Source organism: Bombina bombina, chromosome 1 (assembly GCF_027579735.1).
Source record: "Bombina bombina isolate aBomBom1 chromosome 1, aBomBom1.pri, whole genome shotgun sequence".
NCBI lineage: Eukaryota > Metazoa > Chordata > Amphibia > Anura > Bombinatoridae > Bombina > Bombina bombina.
Genome location: NC_069499.1, coordinates 736,310,058 through 736,324,248, shown reverse-complemented (window position 1 = coordinate 736,324,248; position 14,191 = coordinate 736,310,058). Strand labels below are relative to the sequence as shown.

Genomic DNA, 14,191 nt, shown 5'->3' with positions numbered 1-14,191 from the left:
TTCTCATCATTAAGGAACTCCTCGTTCCTCTCTGATGATTGATGTAGGCTACCGAAGTTATATAAAATGATCACTCTAAGGATATTGATCTAAAGAAAGAACACATTTTTGGATTCTATCCATGTCACAAATGCAAATCTTGTAAAAATAGCAGTAAAACTAAAAGGATAACATTTACTAACCAACAGGCTGCATTTATAATTAAGGACACTATAATATGTAGTGATTCAAATATAATATACTGTATAAAATGCTCGTGCAATTTATTTTATATAGGTCAAACCAGCCGTACATTCAAAGATAGGATGAGAGAACACATTTGGAACATAGAGCACAAAACAACAAAAACCACACTTTACAAACATTTCACTGAAATACACCATGGAGACCTCAAATGCTTTCACTGTTGGGGAATGATAAAAATTAGACCGAACAGTAGGGGGGGTAATATAGAAAAAATACTTCTAAAAAAAGAAGCAGAACTAATCTTCAAGTTTAAAACAGTACATCCACTGGGACTTAATAGTTCATTTGACCTCAACTCTATCCTATAACCAGTTACCTGCTACATAATTAATAGGATTTTTTATATATATTTGAAATATTTGAAAAATATTTAAAATATATCTGTAATATACAATATTCTGTTTATATTCAAATTAATATACCATTCAACTAGATATAGGCGAGGCCATACTGTAGCCTTTCTTTTAGTTAGTTATATATATTCATTTATATACACACACTATATAAATACTGTTCACCATGTGCATCCCCCCACTCCCTATTTATTATATATTTAGTTGATTTTCTACACATTTCAGGAGATAAGTTTTTAGAACCTTTTAAAATAATATTATCCTTCATTTTATATAAAGGATTGCTTATTACAACCAGAATGTTGCTAGATTATGATTATTATAAATACCAACAATAGAATGATAGTAACCAATGGAACAATGTACAACTATATATAAAAAAGTTTTTTTTATATATCGGTTTTTTGGCAAAATCGATATTACAGTTTTCTTGTGCAACTTTCTGATATAGGTATTTGTGATTTTTTGTTGATTTTCATATTTCCTATGAAAGCCTTTATGATACCTAATAAGAAAATATAGAAAGTTTAATTTTAACACCAATTTATTGCACCTTATTTTATCTATGTATTTAACTTCTAAAAATCTCCATTAAGGATTTTCAAGGCACTCACCTTGAAGGTACACGAATGGGTTAATTTAGACCATCCTCTAACACACACCTGTTATCAATTGTATATTCCCTATAAAAGGCAGTAACTCCACTCAGTAAGCCTCTTGATAAAGGCAGCTAACACTGCCGAAACGCGTAGATTTGCTTACTTTTGTTCTCTGATACTTTATTGTCAACAGTGTTACAACTCACAGGTTCATCTCTATCTCTATGATATATATGGAGAGAAGACATGAATAATTCCTGTGTGTAACAACCTCAACTTTATCTAAAGTCACTCATATGCTGAACTGTTCCAGCGGCACTGCAAACAGGTTCATTTCCATCTCCTTGATTAAAACACTGAGATGGATATATGAGTAATTCCTGTGTGCCCCCTTCTTTCATCTCGCTCCCATCATAGCCTCAATCAAAACAACAGTACGGATAACAACAAGTGCTTAGGAGCTTTATCGAAAAACAGACAAAAAACGGATAATAAAGAACGGATCAACACTTCACACAATCTAAAGCAGCTGATATAACAACTCGCTACAAATTTGGAAAAGACTATTGGATATCGGACACTTGCAAGTATCGCTACTAACTGCTAAATACTAATCATACTTTGATACAATTGTACATTTCTCAACTGGGACATATACATATATATATTTTTTCAAACATTTACTGAGTCCAGGGATTGGAGGAAAACTATTAGTCAGGTGACGTGACGTCAAACCTCATGATTCATCACTCACAGTTACTCCTAACGGCTAACAGATTAGACGCCTCACCATGCACTGTGCCTTGACAAACTAACTGTCTAATCAAAGTATATAACGAGTTAAGATTACTGTGATAAGAGTTATCTGCCCTAATCAAGTTTATAGATAGATATATTTCTATTGTTTATCCTATACTTTTTAGAATCCTAACGTTTGATTCTTTATATTTGTGCACTGAATATATCGGCCGATTCCCCCTGTTTTTTAATATATTTTTAATACATATATGATGTTTTATTGTTTTTAGATGCCGGCATCTTTTGTAAATTGTGTATGTGTTAATACAATATTTGCAAAAACCACTATATAAATTTATTATATATAAAGATACTTTTTTCTTAGTAACATAGGGTCCTCTGGTTGTTTCATTTTAGAATTTAAACAACCTGTTGGTTAGCTCTATCTGTGGAGCGCTTATCCCAAACCTATCCTCACTTCTCTATTCAATAGTCTGTAATTTGAGATTTTTCAGACCACAATAGGGATTTAAGCATTAACCATTTGACTAGCACTCACACCACCCATCTTACTCTTGCTACCGAAGTTATATTGTCCGATTGAAATCTGACAAACTGGGACAAACCCAAATGGGGCCAAGCTTTCAGGGTATTGAATATTGCCCGAAGTTCCAAGATATTGATCGGTAACGTCGACTCCTCCTGAATCCACAGACCCTGTGCCTTCCTGGCACCCCAAACGGCTCCCCACGGCCGGATAGACTTGCATCCATAGACACAATCTCCCAAGACGGTCTAAAGAAGCATGTGCCTTGGGACAGGTGATCTTGACAAAGCCACCAAGAGAGCAAATCTCACGACAGGCTGTCTAGTATTATCTGTTGGGACAGATCTGAATGGTTGCCATTTCATTGTCTCAGCATGTATAGTTGTAAGGAGTCATATTATTAAATACATAGGTACAAAATGGAGCTTGAAGATCAAATGCCAAATTGGAAATTAAAACATAACTTTTATTCAAATGCAAAAAAAATTTAAATCATGGGATGTGTAATTAAAAATATACAGCTTAGAACAAACTACCAATTCTATATACTGTACCAGGTCATAGTATAAATCTAGAATACAAAAGATAGAGGGCGCAACATGGTGCAGATCAAACTAGCAAGGAATAGGACATGAGGGTAAGCAAGAACCTACTCACGTGATGAAATGCACCATAGTGCAGTGCAGGCAGGCCGAGACCAATGAGTCGCCCGGCAGACTCCTAGGCAACTGGAACTAATAAGATCCTCGTCCCACCAGAGGGAGTCCAGAGATACAGTGTAGTTCTCACAGGGTGTCTCAAACCACGGTCAGAGATAGTAGCCAATGCTCTCAAGGTTTCCCAACGCTGACTGGTCCTAACACTGCAATGCGCTGCCTTTCTGGGTTGACATAGTATAAATAGTTCAGTCAGTATGATTGGTGCACACAATATGGGCGTACTACAGATTCGATAACGATTCTCAGCTTAATAGCTGATTACTCATAGACCCTATGTATCAAGTTGAACAGAGTGGTATAATGATAATAAGAGCGAGTACTCAATTATTCTCAACTTCCTAATGTGAGTAGTGGTAGTGTGTCACATTGGAGGTCGCTATGAAACAATCAAAGTGATATAATGCAACATAAGGAATGAATGTACTATATCTAATCACTTGGATAGCCTGCCTAGTAGTATAGTTTTACCGGGTCTTATAAATGGCTGATGTCCCATATAACTAGAGATAAATACCGGTAACTATATCTAGTTTATAGCTTACTAGTAATTGCTTATATCAATTCTAAAGCTGATTGACTAACCTTGATACCAAATTCAACATGATAACCATGTATCGATATCCTGGGATCATAGAGTGGAGTATACTGTGTGGTCTTAAAGATAGTAATTAGAGTTCTCCCGGGTGGTGAATGTAATTATCGGTAGGAGTGTCATTTAGACAAATTATTACTCCTACCGCTCTTAAAGATAATAATCAGAGTTCTACCTGGTGGTGAATGTTATTATCGGTAGGAGTGTCACTTAGACAAATTAGTAAGGGTCTGAGATGGAATCTTGCAAAGGGAATGATGTCCATACAAGACACCATAAGGCCCATCACCTCCATACACTATGCAACCAAAGGACTTAGGGAGGTCTAGAGGGCAAGGCTAGCTGATGTAAGATCCGTTAGTAAGATCTTCATGGATACTGAGTCTGTAACTGTACCCAGGAAATTCACCCTGGTTTGTGCAGTAAGAGAACTCTTTTCAAAGGTTATCTTCCATCCATGTGACCGAAGAAGAAGAAGAAATTTGAGTGCTCCCTTGCTAGATGAAAAGATGGTGCCTGTACCAAGATATCTTCCAGGTAAGGTGCTACTGCGATACCTCATGTTCTGCCAACCGCTAGGAGAGCTCCCTGAACCTTCATAAATATTCTTGGAGCAGTAGCTAAGCCAAACGGAACTGCTATGAACTGGAAGTGTTGGTCCAGAAATGCAAACATCAGGAATTGAAAATGTTCCCTGTGTATCGGAACGTGAAGGTATGCATCCTTCAGGTCTATGGTAGTCATAAACTGTCCTTCCTGAACCAAAGGAAGGATTGATCTTATTGTCTCAATCTTGAAGGATGGGACGCTTAGAAATTTGTTGAGGCACTTCAAGTCCGGAATTGGACGAAACGTTTCCTCCTTCTTGTGAATCACAAAGAGGTTTAAATAGAACCCCAGACCTCTTTCTGATGCAGGTACCGGGATAATTACTCCTAAAGAGACTAGGTCCTGTGCACAACCTAAAAAGGCAGTCCTCTTCTATGGCCTTGTAGACAGTCTGGAGACAAGGAATCTGCCCCTGGACGAATGGGACTTGAATCCTATCCGGTATCCCTGAGATACCACCTCCAGAACCCAATGGTACTAAACATCCTGAAATCAAGCATCTGAGGAAAGCAACAATCTGCCCCCTACTCGATCTGATCCTGGATAGGGGGCCGCCCCTTCATGTCGACTTGTTATTGGCGGGCTTCTTTGTCTGTTTGGACTTGTTCCAGGACTGAGTCAGCTTCCAAGTACTCTTGGGCTGCTCGGGCTTGGATGAGGTTTGAGATCGTTGGGACCGAACAAAAGTAACGAAAATTCACCGATTGTCGTCCCTTAGGTCTGTTCTTCTTATCCTGTGGCAGGAAGGCTCCTTTCCCTCCAGTAACCATGGAAATGATGAAGTCCAGACCTGGTACGAATAAGATCTTCCCCTTGAAGGGGAGAGAAAGTAACCCGGATTTAGAAGTCATATCCGCAGACCAAGCCTTCAACCAGAGAGCCCGATGGGCTAGAACCGCAAAACCTGAAGCCTTTGCGATCAGGCGAATAATTTGCATATTCGAATCACAGATGAAGGAGTTAACAATTCTTAATGCATTAATTTTCTCCTGAATATCCTTGAGGGGAGATTCCACCTCAATAAGTTCAGACAGAGGGTCGCACCAGTAGGTAGCTGCTCCCGCCACCGTGGCTACTGCAGCCGCAGGTTGGAATAAAAATCCTGTGTGTTGGAACATTCTCCTCAGGAAAGTTTCCAACTTCTTGTCCATAGGCTCTCTAAAGGACAAACTATCCTCAAAGGAGATAGTAGTATGCTTAGCTAGTGTCAAAATGGTGCCATCCCCCTTAGGTATGGAACCCCACAATTCAGGGACCGGGAACAATTTCTTAAAAGTTGGCAAGGGAGAAAATGAAGTTCCAATTCTTTCCCATTAGTTACTAATAATGTTCTCCATATGAACTGGTACAGGAAAAGTCTCTGGGACCTTCCTGTCTTCGTAGACCCTCTCTAACTTATTGATCTTAGGTTCCTCAGGTAGCTTAGCCTCCTGAACCTCTAATGTAGACAGGACCTCCTTTAGTAAAAAACGCAAATGTTAAATTTTGAATCTAAAGGAGGGTTCCTCCACTGGAGGAGACTTAGTAACATACGTCTCCGACTCAAAAAGTTCACCCTCTGATGCTACAGATATTAACTTATGATCGGATAGCTGAGACATACAGGCTAGATCCGATAGGAATTTAGATGACACAGTAAAGTCAGCAGAAAAAAAGGCCCCCTCCAGATGGAGAATTAGCTGTGCTGCGTGGAACTGCATGTGAAGCGGTTTGAGTAGACAGGGCAGAAATCTCTCAGGTCATAGAATCCTGAGAGGTTGATGGCTCAGAGGGACTAATTGCGCTATGGGTATTGGCAGACTTAGCTCCCTTCTTAGACTTTAAAAAACATTACAAAATCAAGCGTTTTTAATATAAACAGGAACCTTTACAATCCCAGTGGCTGGGGCACTCACTACCTCCTAAACCCAGACAAATGATCAGTGAAACGCTCTCCTCAGGAGTGCTGTCTGCAACAGTAAGCAAGGAAGTGAAAGAGGCAGCACCAGGTGCGCAAGACAGGACTTCCCCTGGTATGCAAAAGAGTGTTAAATGAGCTGTGCAACACTCAAAAAACGAAAGTGAAACCTGTCAGTTCCCAAGACAAAAGCACACAGACTTATGAGCCCAAAAAAGAAAGTGAAACCTGTCTGTTCCCAAGAACCTAATGTAGAACATAAAAATCCCCATAACTGTTCCCAATATTCTCCCTAAAGGCGATATTAACCCTTGATGGTATTGAGGTATAGAGGAGTCACACTGTGACCCTATACAGGAGTCCCTGCTATAACAATAAAGCGGACTTACCCTCTAGGATCCATGATGTGGAACAGATACAGCCTCTCAAGTGTGACAGCCTTGTAACGAAGCTGTGACAGGGACCTGAGTGATTAAAAGCAAGCAGTGAAACTCGTCAACACTAATTGCTCAGGAGGTGTTAGCTAACAGCCTGGATGGTTTCGCAGAAAAACTTTCCCTGCATCTCCAGACTTTCATCAATACTCTCACTGAGAGTTTTATATGATTACTTAAAACTCCAGTCCTCTCTTGAAGGGAACATACCCATTACAGGAGTATCCGAATCTTCTGATACTTTTCTGCCACCTCTTCTAGTGATGAAAGGCAAAGAATGACTGGGAGGATAGGGGAAGTGGGAGGGATATTTAAGCCTTTGGCTGGGGTGTCTTTGCCTCCTCCTGGTGGCCAGGTGTTGTATTTCCCAAAAGCAAGGAATTAAGTTGTGGACTCTCCCTGCCTTATGGAAAGAAAGAGAGATTTCAGCTCCACATAAAACTGAGGATACTCAAATTTGCAGTCTAGTAAACACTGAGAGGCTAATAAGATACAAAGCTAACAAGTTATTTTTCATATTACATTTTTAATTTCTGTTTTGCAGCAAGTGTCCACTTCCTCATAGGAGAGAGAGACATTTAAACCAAAGCTCTGTGTGCATAGCATTTGGTAACTTACTTGTGTATAAACTGTGGACTCTAAGTGGCGTCTGATTTTGAAGAGTGGTTTGGCTCCATCCACCCATTTAATATCACCGCTGGCCTGGTATCATTTAAAAAAAAATGTAAATTGCAAGTTATTTTTAAAGTCAACAAAGAAAATGCACATTTGTTTTGAAGATAATGGGCTAGATTACAAGTGGAGCGCAAATTAACGCTCCCACTTGAGCGTTAATTGTGCTAGAAGTAAGATTTTGTCGTTTGTCGAGTTGTGCTCGGATTATGAGTTGAAAGTAAACTGTTTTCGCTCTTGCGCTAACCCAACAAGCGCAAAAATCTGAAGTTAGAATATGGTGTGCGCGGTCACGTATTCCCCCATAGAAGTCAATGGAGAAAAAAAGTGGGAAAAAATCCTAACACCCCACTCTCATGCAAACCTGTTCGCATATTCTCATTTGAGTTAACTCAACATAAAAATATGAATATTTCACATCCCAATGTTCTGCACATAGCAGAAAATGTTCTATTTATTTATAAATACATATTTCTACATATATATGATTTTTTTTGGTACAATATATATCTATGAAAGAAATCTAAAAGCATTATAAAATTAAACACGGTCTTGATAAAGGTCCCTGTGAGGACTGAAACTTTGAACCAATCCTATTTTGGATATCAAAAACCTAAAAAAGTTGTGAATATTGGAATTTATAAAGCCCTGAGAGTGCCTCTTCTTCTACTGAATTACATTATACACCTATAGAGAGCACCCAGGCATATCAATCAAACAGGGAGTGCTTGGAACACCAAACCACAACGTGTATATATATATATATATATATATATACAGTGTATATATACTGTGTGTGTATATATATATATATATATATATATATATAAATGTATATATATATACACATGATTATATATAGGTATAGATATTTACAGATATATATAGAAATTATTTATTTATACATAGGACATATTCCGCTATGTGCAGAAAATTGGAATATGAAATATTTACAGTAAATACATCATTAAAACCTTTATTAAAAATGAATATTGCATAAATATGCTTTTCCGTATTTGCATCTACTTAACAACAAAAGACTCCAATGCACTTATATATACAAAAATATCTATTTAGAAATAAAAAAGAACATTTTCTTCTAAGTCAAGAGCATTGGGATGCAAAATATTTACAGTAAAAACACAGTGAAACATTTAAAAATATTAAAATTGATTAAAAATAATTTTTCATGTTTAAGTATATTTCAGTAGAAAGGGCTCCAAAGTGTGTGTGTGTATATATATATATATATATATATATATATATATATACACACACACAGTATATAGACACACACATATATATAAATAAATAAATATATAGGATAGCACCTCAGTATTAATCCAACTGTAAGCAATATATTAAGTTCAATAAATGCTCGGGATAAAGGACTCCCTCCAGCTAATCAGGGAATTAGTTACCAGCGAGTACAGGGGATTTAAAGTATGTAAATCCTCTGGTGCACGGAGGTTTCCAATAATTAATATAGAAATGAAAAAAAGAGAGAAATATAAGGGGAAAACTTATAGAAGAAAATCTGAGAAATTACTTACAGATGGAAACAACTAAAAACATACATGTACAGTATCTCACAAAAGTGAGTACACCCCTCACATTTTTGTAAATAATTTATTATATCTTTTCATGTGACAACACTGAAGAAATTACACTTGCTACAATGTAAAGTAGTGAGTGTATAGCCTGTATAACAGTGTAAATTTGCTATCCCCTCTTTAGCCATTAATGTCTAAACCGTTGGCAACAAAAGTGAGTACACCCCTAAGTGGAAATGTCCAAATTCGTCCCAAAGTGTCAATATTTTGTGTGGCTACCCTTATTTTCCAGCACTTCCTTAACCCTCTTGGGCATTAAGCTCACCAGAACTTCACAGGTTGCCACTTGAGTCCTCTTACACTCCTCCATGCTGACATCACGAAGCTGGTGGATGTTAGAGACCTTGCGCTCCCCCATATTCCATTTGAGGATGCCCCACAGATGCTCAATAGGGTTTAGGTCTGGAGACATGCTTGGCCAGTCCATCACATTTACCTTCAGCTTCTTTAGCAAGGCAATGGTCGTCTTGGAAGTGTGTTTGGGTCGTTATCATGTTGGAATACTGCCCTGTGGCCCAGTCTCCAAAGGGAGGGGATCATGCTCTGCTTCAGTATGTCACAGTACATGTTGGCATTCACGGTTCCCTCAATGAACTGTAGCTCCCCAGTGCCGGCAGCACTCATGCAGGCCCAGACCATGACACTCCCACCACCATGCTTGACTGTAGGCAAGACACACTTGTCTTTGTACTCCTTACCTGGTTGCCACCACACACGCTTGACACCATCTGAACCAAATAAGTTTATCTTGGTCCCATCGGACCACAGGACATGGTTCCAGTATTCCATGTCCTTAGTCTGCTTGTCTTCAGGAAACTGTTTACGGGCTTTCTTGTGCATCATCTTTAGAAGAGGATTCTTTCTGGGACGACAGCCAAGCAGACCAATTTGATGCAGTGTGCGGCGTTAGGTCTGAGCACTGACAGGCTGACCCCCCACCCCTTCAACCTCTGCAGCAATGCTGCCAGCACTCATACGTCTATTTCCCAAAGACAACCTCTGGATATGACGCTGAGCATGTGCACTCAACTTCTTTGGTCGACCATGGCGAGGCCTGTTCTGAGTGAAACCTGTCCAGTGAAACCGCTGTATGGTCTTGCCCACCGTGCTGCAGCTCAGTTTCAGGGTCTTGGCAATATTCTTGTAGCCTAGGCCATCTTTATGTAGAATCTTTTTTTTCAGATTCTCAGAGAGTTCTTTGCCATAAGGTGCCATGTTGAACTTCTAGTGACCAGTATGACAGAGTGTGAGAGTTATAACACCAAATTTAACACACCTGCTCCCCATTCACACCTGAGACCTTGTAACACTAACAAGTCACATGACACCAGGGAGGGAAAATGGCTAATTGGGCCCAATTTGGACATTTCCACTTAGGGGTGTACTTTTGGGCATGTTTTAACAATGGATGCTTGGACTGTGGACTAACAATCTACCTGCTTTCCATGCAATTGTTTATATATCTTTCTGGATTATAAGGACATGAACTGACCAGTGCATACTTCACTGTGTCCCTGTTTATTAATCCATCATTATATGTTTATCTAGCAGCTACAGGAGTACCTTTTCTTCAAGTTATAACTAATATTAGCAGCCACTAGGAAGATTAGTATAAGTTTGTTTGGTGTCTTTATGCCGTTTTATGTTGATTAATTCTCACTGACTATGAAGTGAGTAATAAACTTTGTGTGATATACATGAATGTTTTCAGTTGTTTCCATCAGTGAGTCATTTCTCTGATTGTTCTATTTACCCTCTTTGTATAAGGTTTCCCTTATATTTTGCTCTTTTATATATATTAGCGCTGCGGAATCTGTTGGCGCTCTACAAATAACCGATAATAATAATATATATATATATATATATATATATATATGTGTGTGTGTGTGTGTGTGTGTCTCTTTATGTGTGTGTGTATATATATATATATATATATATATATATAGGTTTTATGTCCCTTTAAACACACACATATATATACTAGAGTGATTACATAAGTCTGTGAACCCTGACTTGTTCCCAGTTTGTTTATTAGCTTGCATTTTGTGTGCGCGGCTGCAGTTGTGTGGCTGTATTAGGGACCAAGGTACTAGGAAGAGACCTTGACGTGGTACCTGAGCTTGTCCCATTTGGCCAAATGCGGTAACTAACTCTGCCAGTTTTGCTTTTATTCTTAGCTGAGAGCGTGTGAGCGAGTGCTGGACTTTTTTATGTGTGTGTAACAGTGTCTGTTTCTGTAATTCACTCTTTGGACTTGCACCCAGGCAGGCCCGGGGTTAACTGCCTGTGACTCTGTAAATAGTGTAGCTTTATGTGAGTGCGATAGCAACCAAAGCTGAGCCTGTTTATGGGTCATTGGATGTGTACCCGATCCGGTCTGGATGTGCTGTCCTCTCTCCTAACTTTGCTTACGCCTAGAGTGATTACATAAGTCTTTGAACCTGACTTGTTCCCAGTTTGTTTATTAGCTTGCAGTTGTGTGTGTGGCTGCAGTTGTGTGGCTGTATTAGGGACTCAGGTACTAGGAAGACACCTTGACGTGGTACCTGAGCTTGTCCCATTTGGCCAAATGCGGTAACTAACTCTTCCAGTTTTGCTTTTATTCTTAGCTGAGAGCTTGTGAGCGAGTGCTGGACTTTTTTATGTGTGTGTAACAGTATATATACACACACACACATATATATATTTATACTGTATGTATATATATATATATATATATACTATAATCCCGTTTGTTGCAAACAAAGCAGTGTACAGCTTCCAGGTGAAACAAACAGGCGCAGGTGGGAAGAGGGACTGTCAACCTCTATGTATACAGCAAACAAATGATTCCACAGCACCTTCCTTTAAAAGAAAATGTATTAAACTTCTTCTCCCATGGAGGTACAAAACAGGTTACAACGACGTTTCAGGATATTATCCCTTAATCATGCTCATAATCACGTTTGTAACGCGTCCGTCAGTGTCGCCAGTTGCGCACGCATCCTCAAAGGAATGTTAGCCAAAAGAATGTTAGCCAAAAGAATGTTGGCTGCGCGCAGATAAAAAAAATGCACCTTGATGCAGCAAAGCTACATCGCAGTGGATTCCGAATATGGCAGGGTGGTGAAAGAATCCACTGCAGGTGGATTCTTTCACCACCCTGCCATTTTAGGAATCCACCTGGATGCAACTTAGGCAAACCTGAAGCCTTAAAAAAAAACATGCAACCGCTCGCACAAAATAACAAAAAAACACGTAACTAACCGCCTGCAAGAAATAAGTAAAAAAAACACATAACCGCCCACACGAAGTATAACAAAAAAAACTAATGTCCCGCACGAAGTATTAACAAACACTGAAACCACCAACCCCCACATCGCAAAATAATAAAGTAATTAACCCCTAATCCACAAATAACATAATTAAAATATTAACCCCTTAACCGTCAACTCCCCACATCACAATAAACCTAACTAACCTATTAAACCCTAAACCGACAAACCCCCACAATGCAATAAACCTAATTAACCTATTAACCCCTAAACCTACAACCCCCCAACATTGCATTAAACCTAATTAACCTATTTAACCTATTAACTCCTAAACCGCCAACTCCCCACAACACAAATAACTAATTTAATTACTAAGCACACTAACCTAACACCCCCTAAATTAACCACAATACTAAGTTACACTTAAATAAAACCTAATATTACAAAAAAAAATCTAAAATTACAAAAAATAAAAAAGTCTAACATTACAGAAAAAAACTAAATTATCAAAAATTAAAAAGTAAACCTAATCCCTATAAAAATAAAAAGGCCCCCCCAAAATAAAAACACCCCCTAAACTAAACTACCAATAGCCGTTAAAAGGGCCTTTTGTAGGGCATTTCCCTAAGTTAAACAGTTCTTTTACATTTAAAAAATATTAAATCCCCCCTAACAGTAAAAAAAAAACCACCCACCAAACCCCCCAAAATAAAAAAACTAACACTAAAAAAACCTAAAACTACCCATTGCCCCTAAATGGGGCATTTGTATGGGCATTGCTCTTAAAAGGGTATTAAGCTCTTTTACTGCCCTTAAAAGGGCAATCAGCTCTTTTCCAGCCCATTAAATTCCTAATCTTAAAAAAAAAATTTAAAAAAAAAATCCTAACACTAAGACCCAAATAAGTACTCACCGTTCCTGAAGTCCAGCAGATAAGGTATTCTTCCAGGCGGCTTCATCATCTTCTATCTTCATCCGGAGCAAAGGCGGCGCGGAGCGGAGGTGCGGAGCTGGCTTTACCGATGCGCGGATCCTCAGCGGCGTGGAGGCTCCTCTTTATGCGATCGTCCGACGCACACTGAAGATTGACTGCAAGGTACCCCATATTTATTGGGGTACCTTGCATTCCAATTGACTGAAATTTTGAAATAAGCCAATAGGATGAGAGCTACTGAAATCTTATTGGCTGATTTTAACAGCCAATAGGATTTCAGTTTCTCTAATCCTATTGGATGATTTAAAAATTTCAGCCAATAGGAATGCAAGGTGCCCGAAATTGATTGCGATACCTTGCATTCAATCTTCAGTGTACGGCGGACATCGGATGAAGAGGAGCCTCCGTGCCGCAGAGGAACGCCGCCACCGAGGACCGCCACCGTTGAGGACCACCGCTGAGGATCTACGCATCGGGGAAGCCTGCTCCGCACCGGAGCCGTCTGGAAGAAGACCTTCTCCGCCGGACTTCAGGAACGGTGAGTACCTATTTGGGGCTTAGGTTTAGGTTTTTTTATTTTAAGTTTTGGGGTGTTTTTTTTTTTTAGATTAGGGTTTTTTTTGGGCTCGAAAAAGAGCTGATTGCCCTTTTAAGGGCAGTGAAAGAGTGAATGCCCTATTAAGGGCAATGCCCATACAAACGCCCCTTTAGGGAGCACTGGGCAGTTTATGTTTTTATTTAGTGTTATGTTTTTTTTATTTTGTGGGGTTTGGTGGGTTTTACTGTTAGGGGGCAATTTGTAATTTTTGTAAGTAAAAGAGCTGTTTAACAATGCCCTACAAAAGGCCATTTTAAGAGCTTTGGTAGTCTAGTATTAGATTAGGGGGTGTTTTTATTTTGGGTATAATACTTTATTTGAATGTATTTTTAATGCAACTTTTTTTTTAACCCTTACGCTAGGTCTTAAGGTGCGCTAAGCTGTTA

General features: G+C 39.0%; 1 protein-coding gene across 3 annotated transcripts in view; it reads right to left on the bottom strand.

Moving 5' to 3' along the window:
- Positions 1-14,191, bottom strand: part of DOCK11 (dedicator of cytokinesis 11) — a 923,283-nt gene that overhangs the window by 624,026 nt on the left and 285,066 nt on the right. For all 3 annotated transcript variants that reach the window (XM_053699249.1, XM_053699251.1, XM_053699250.1), the window contains exon 22: positions 7,353-7,436. In XM_053699249.1, coding sequence (XP_053555224.1) covers positions 7,353-7,436 — 84 coding nt within the window. The remainder of the gene's footprint in view (positions 1-7,352; positions 7,437-14,191) is intronic.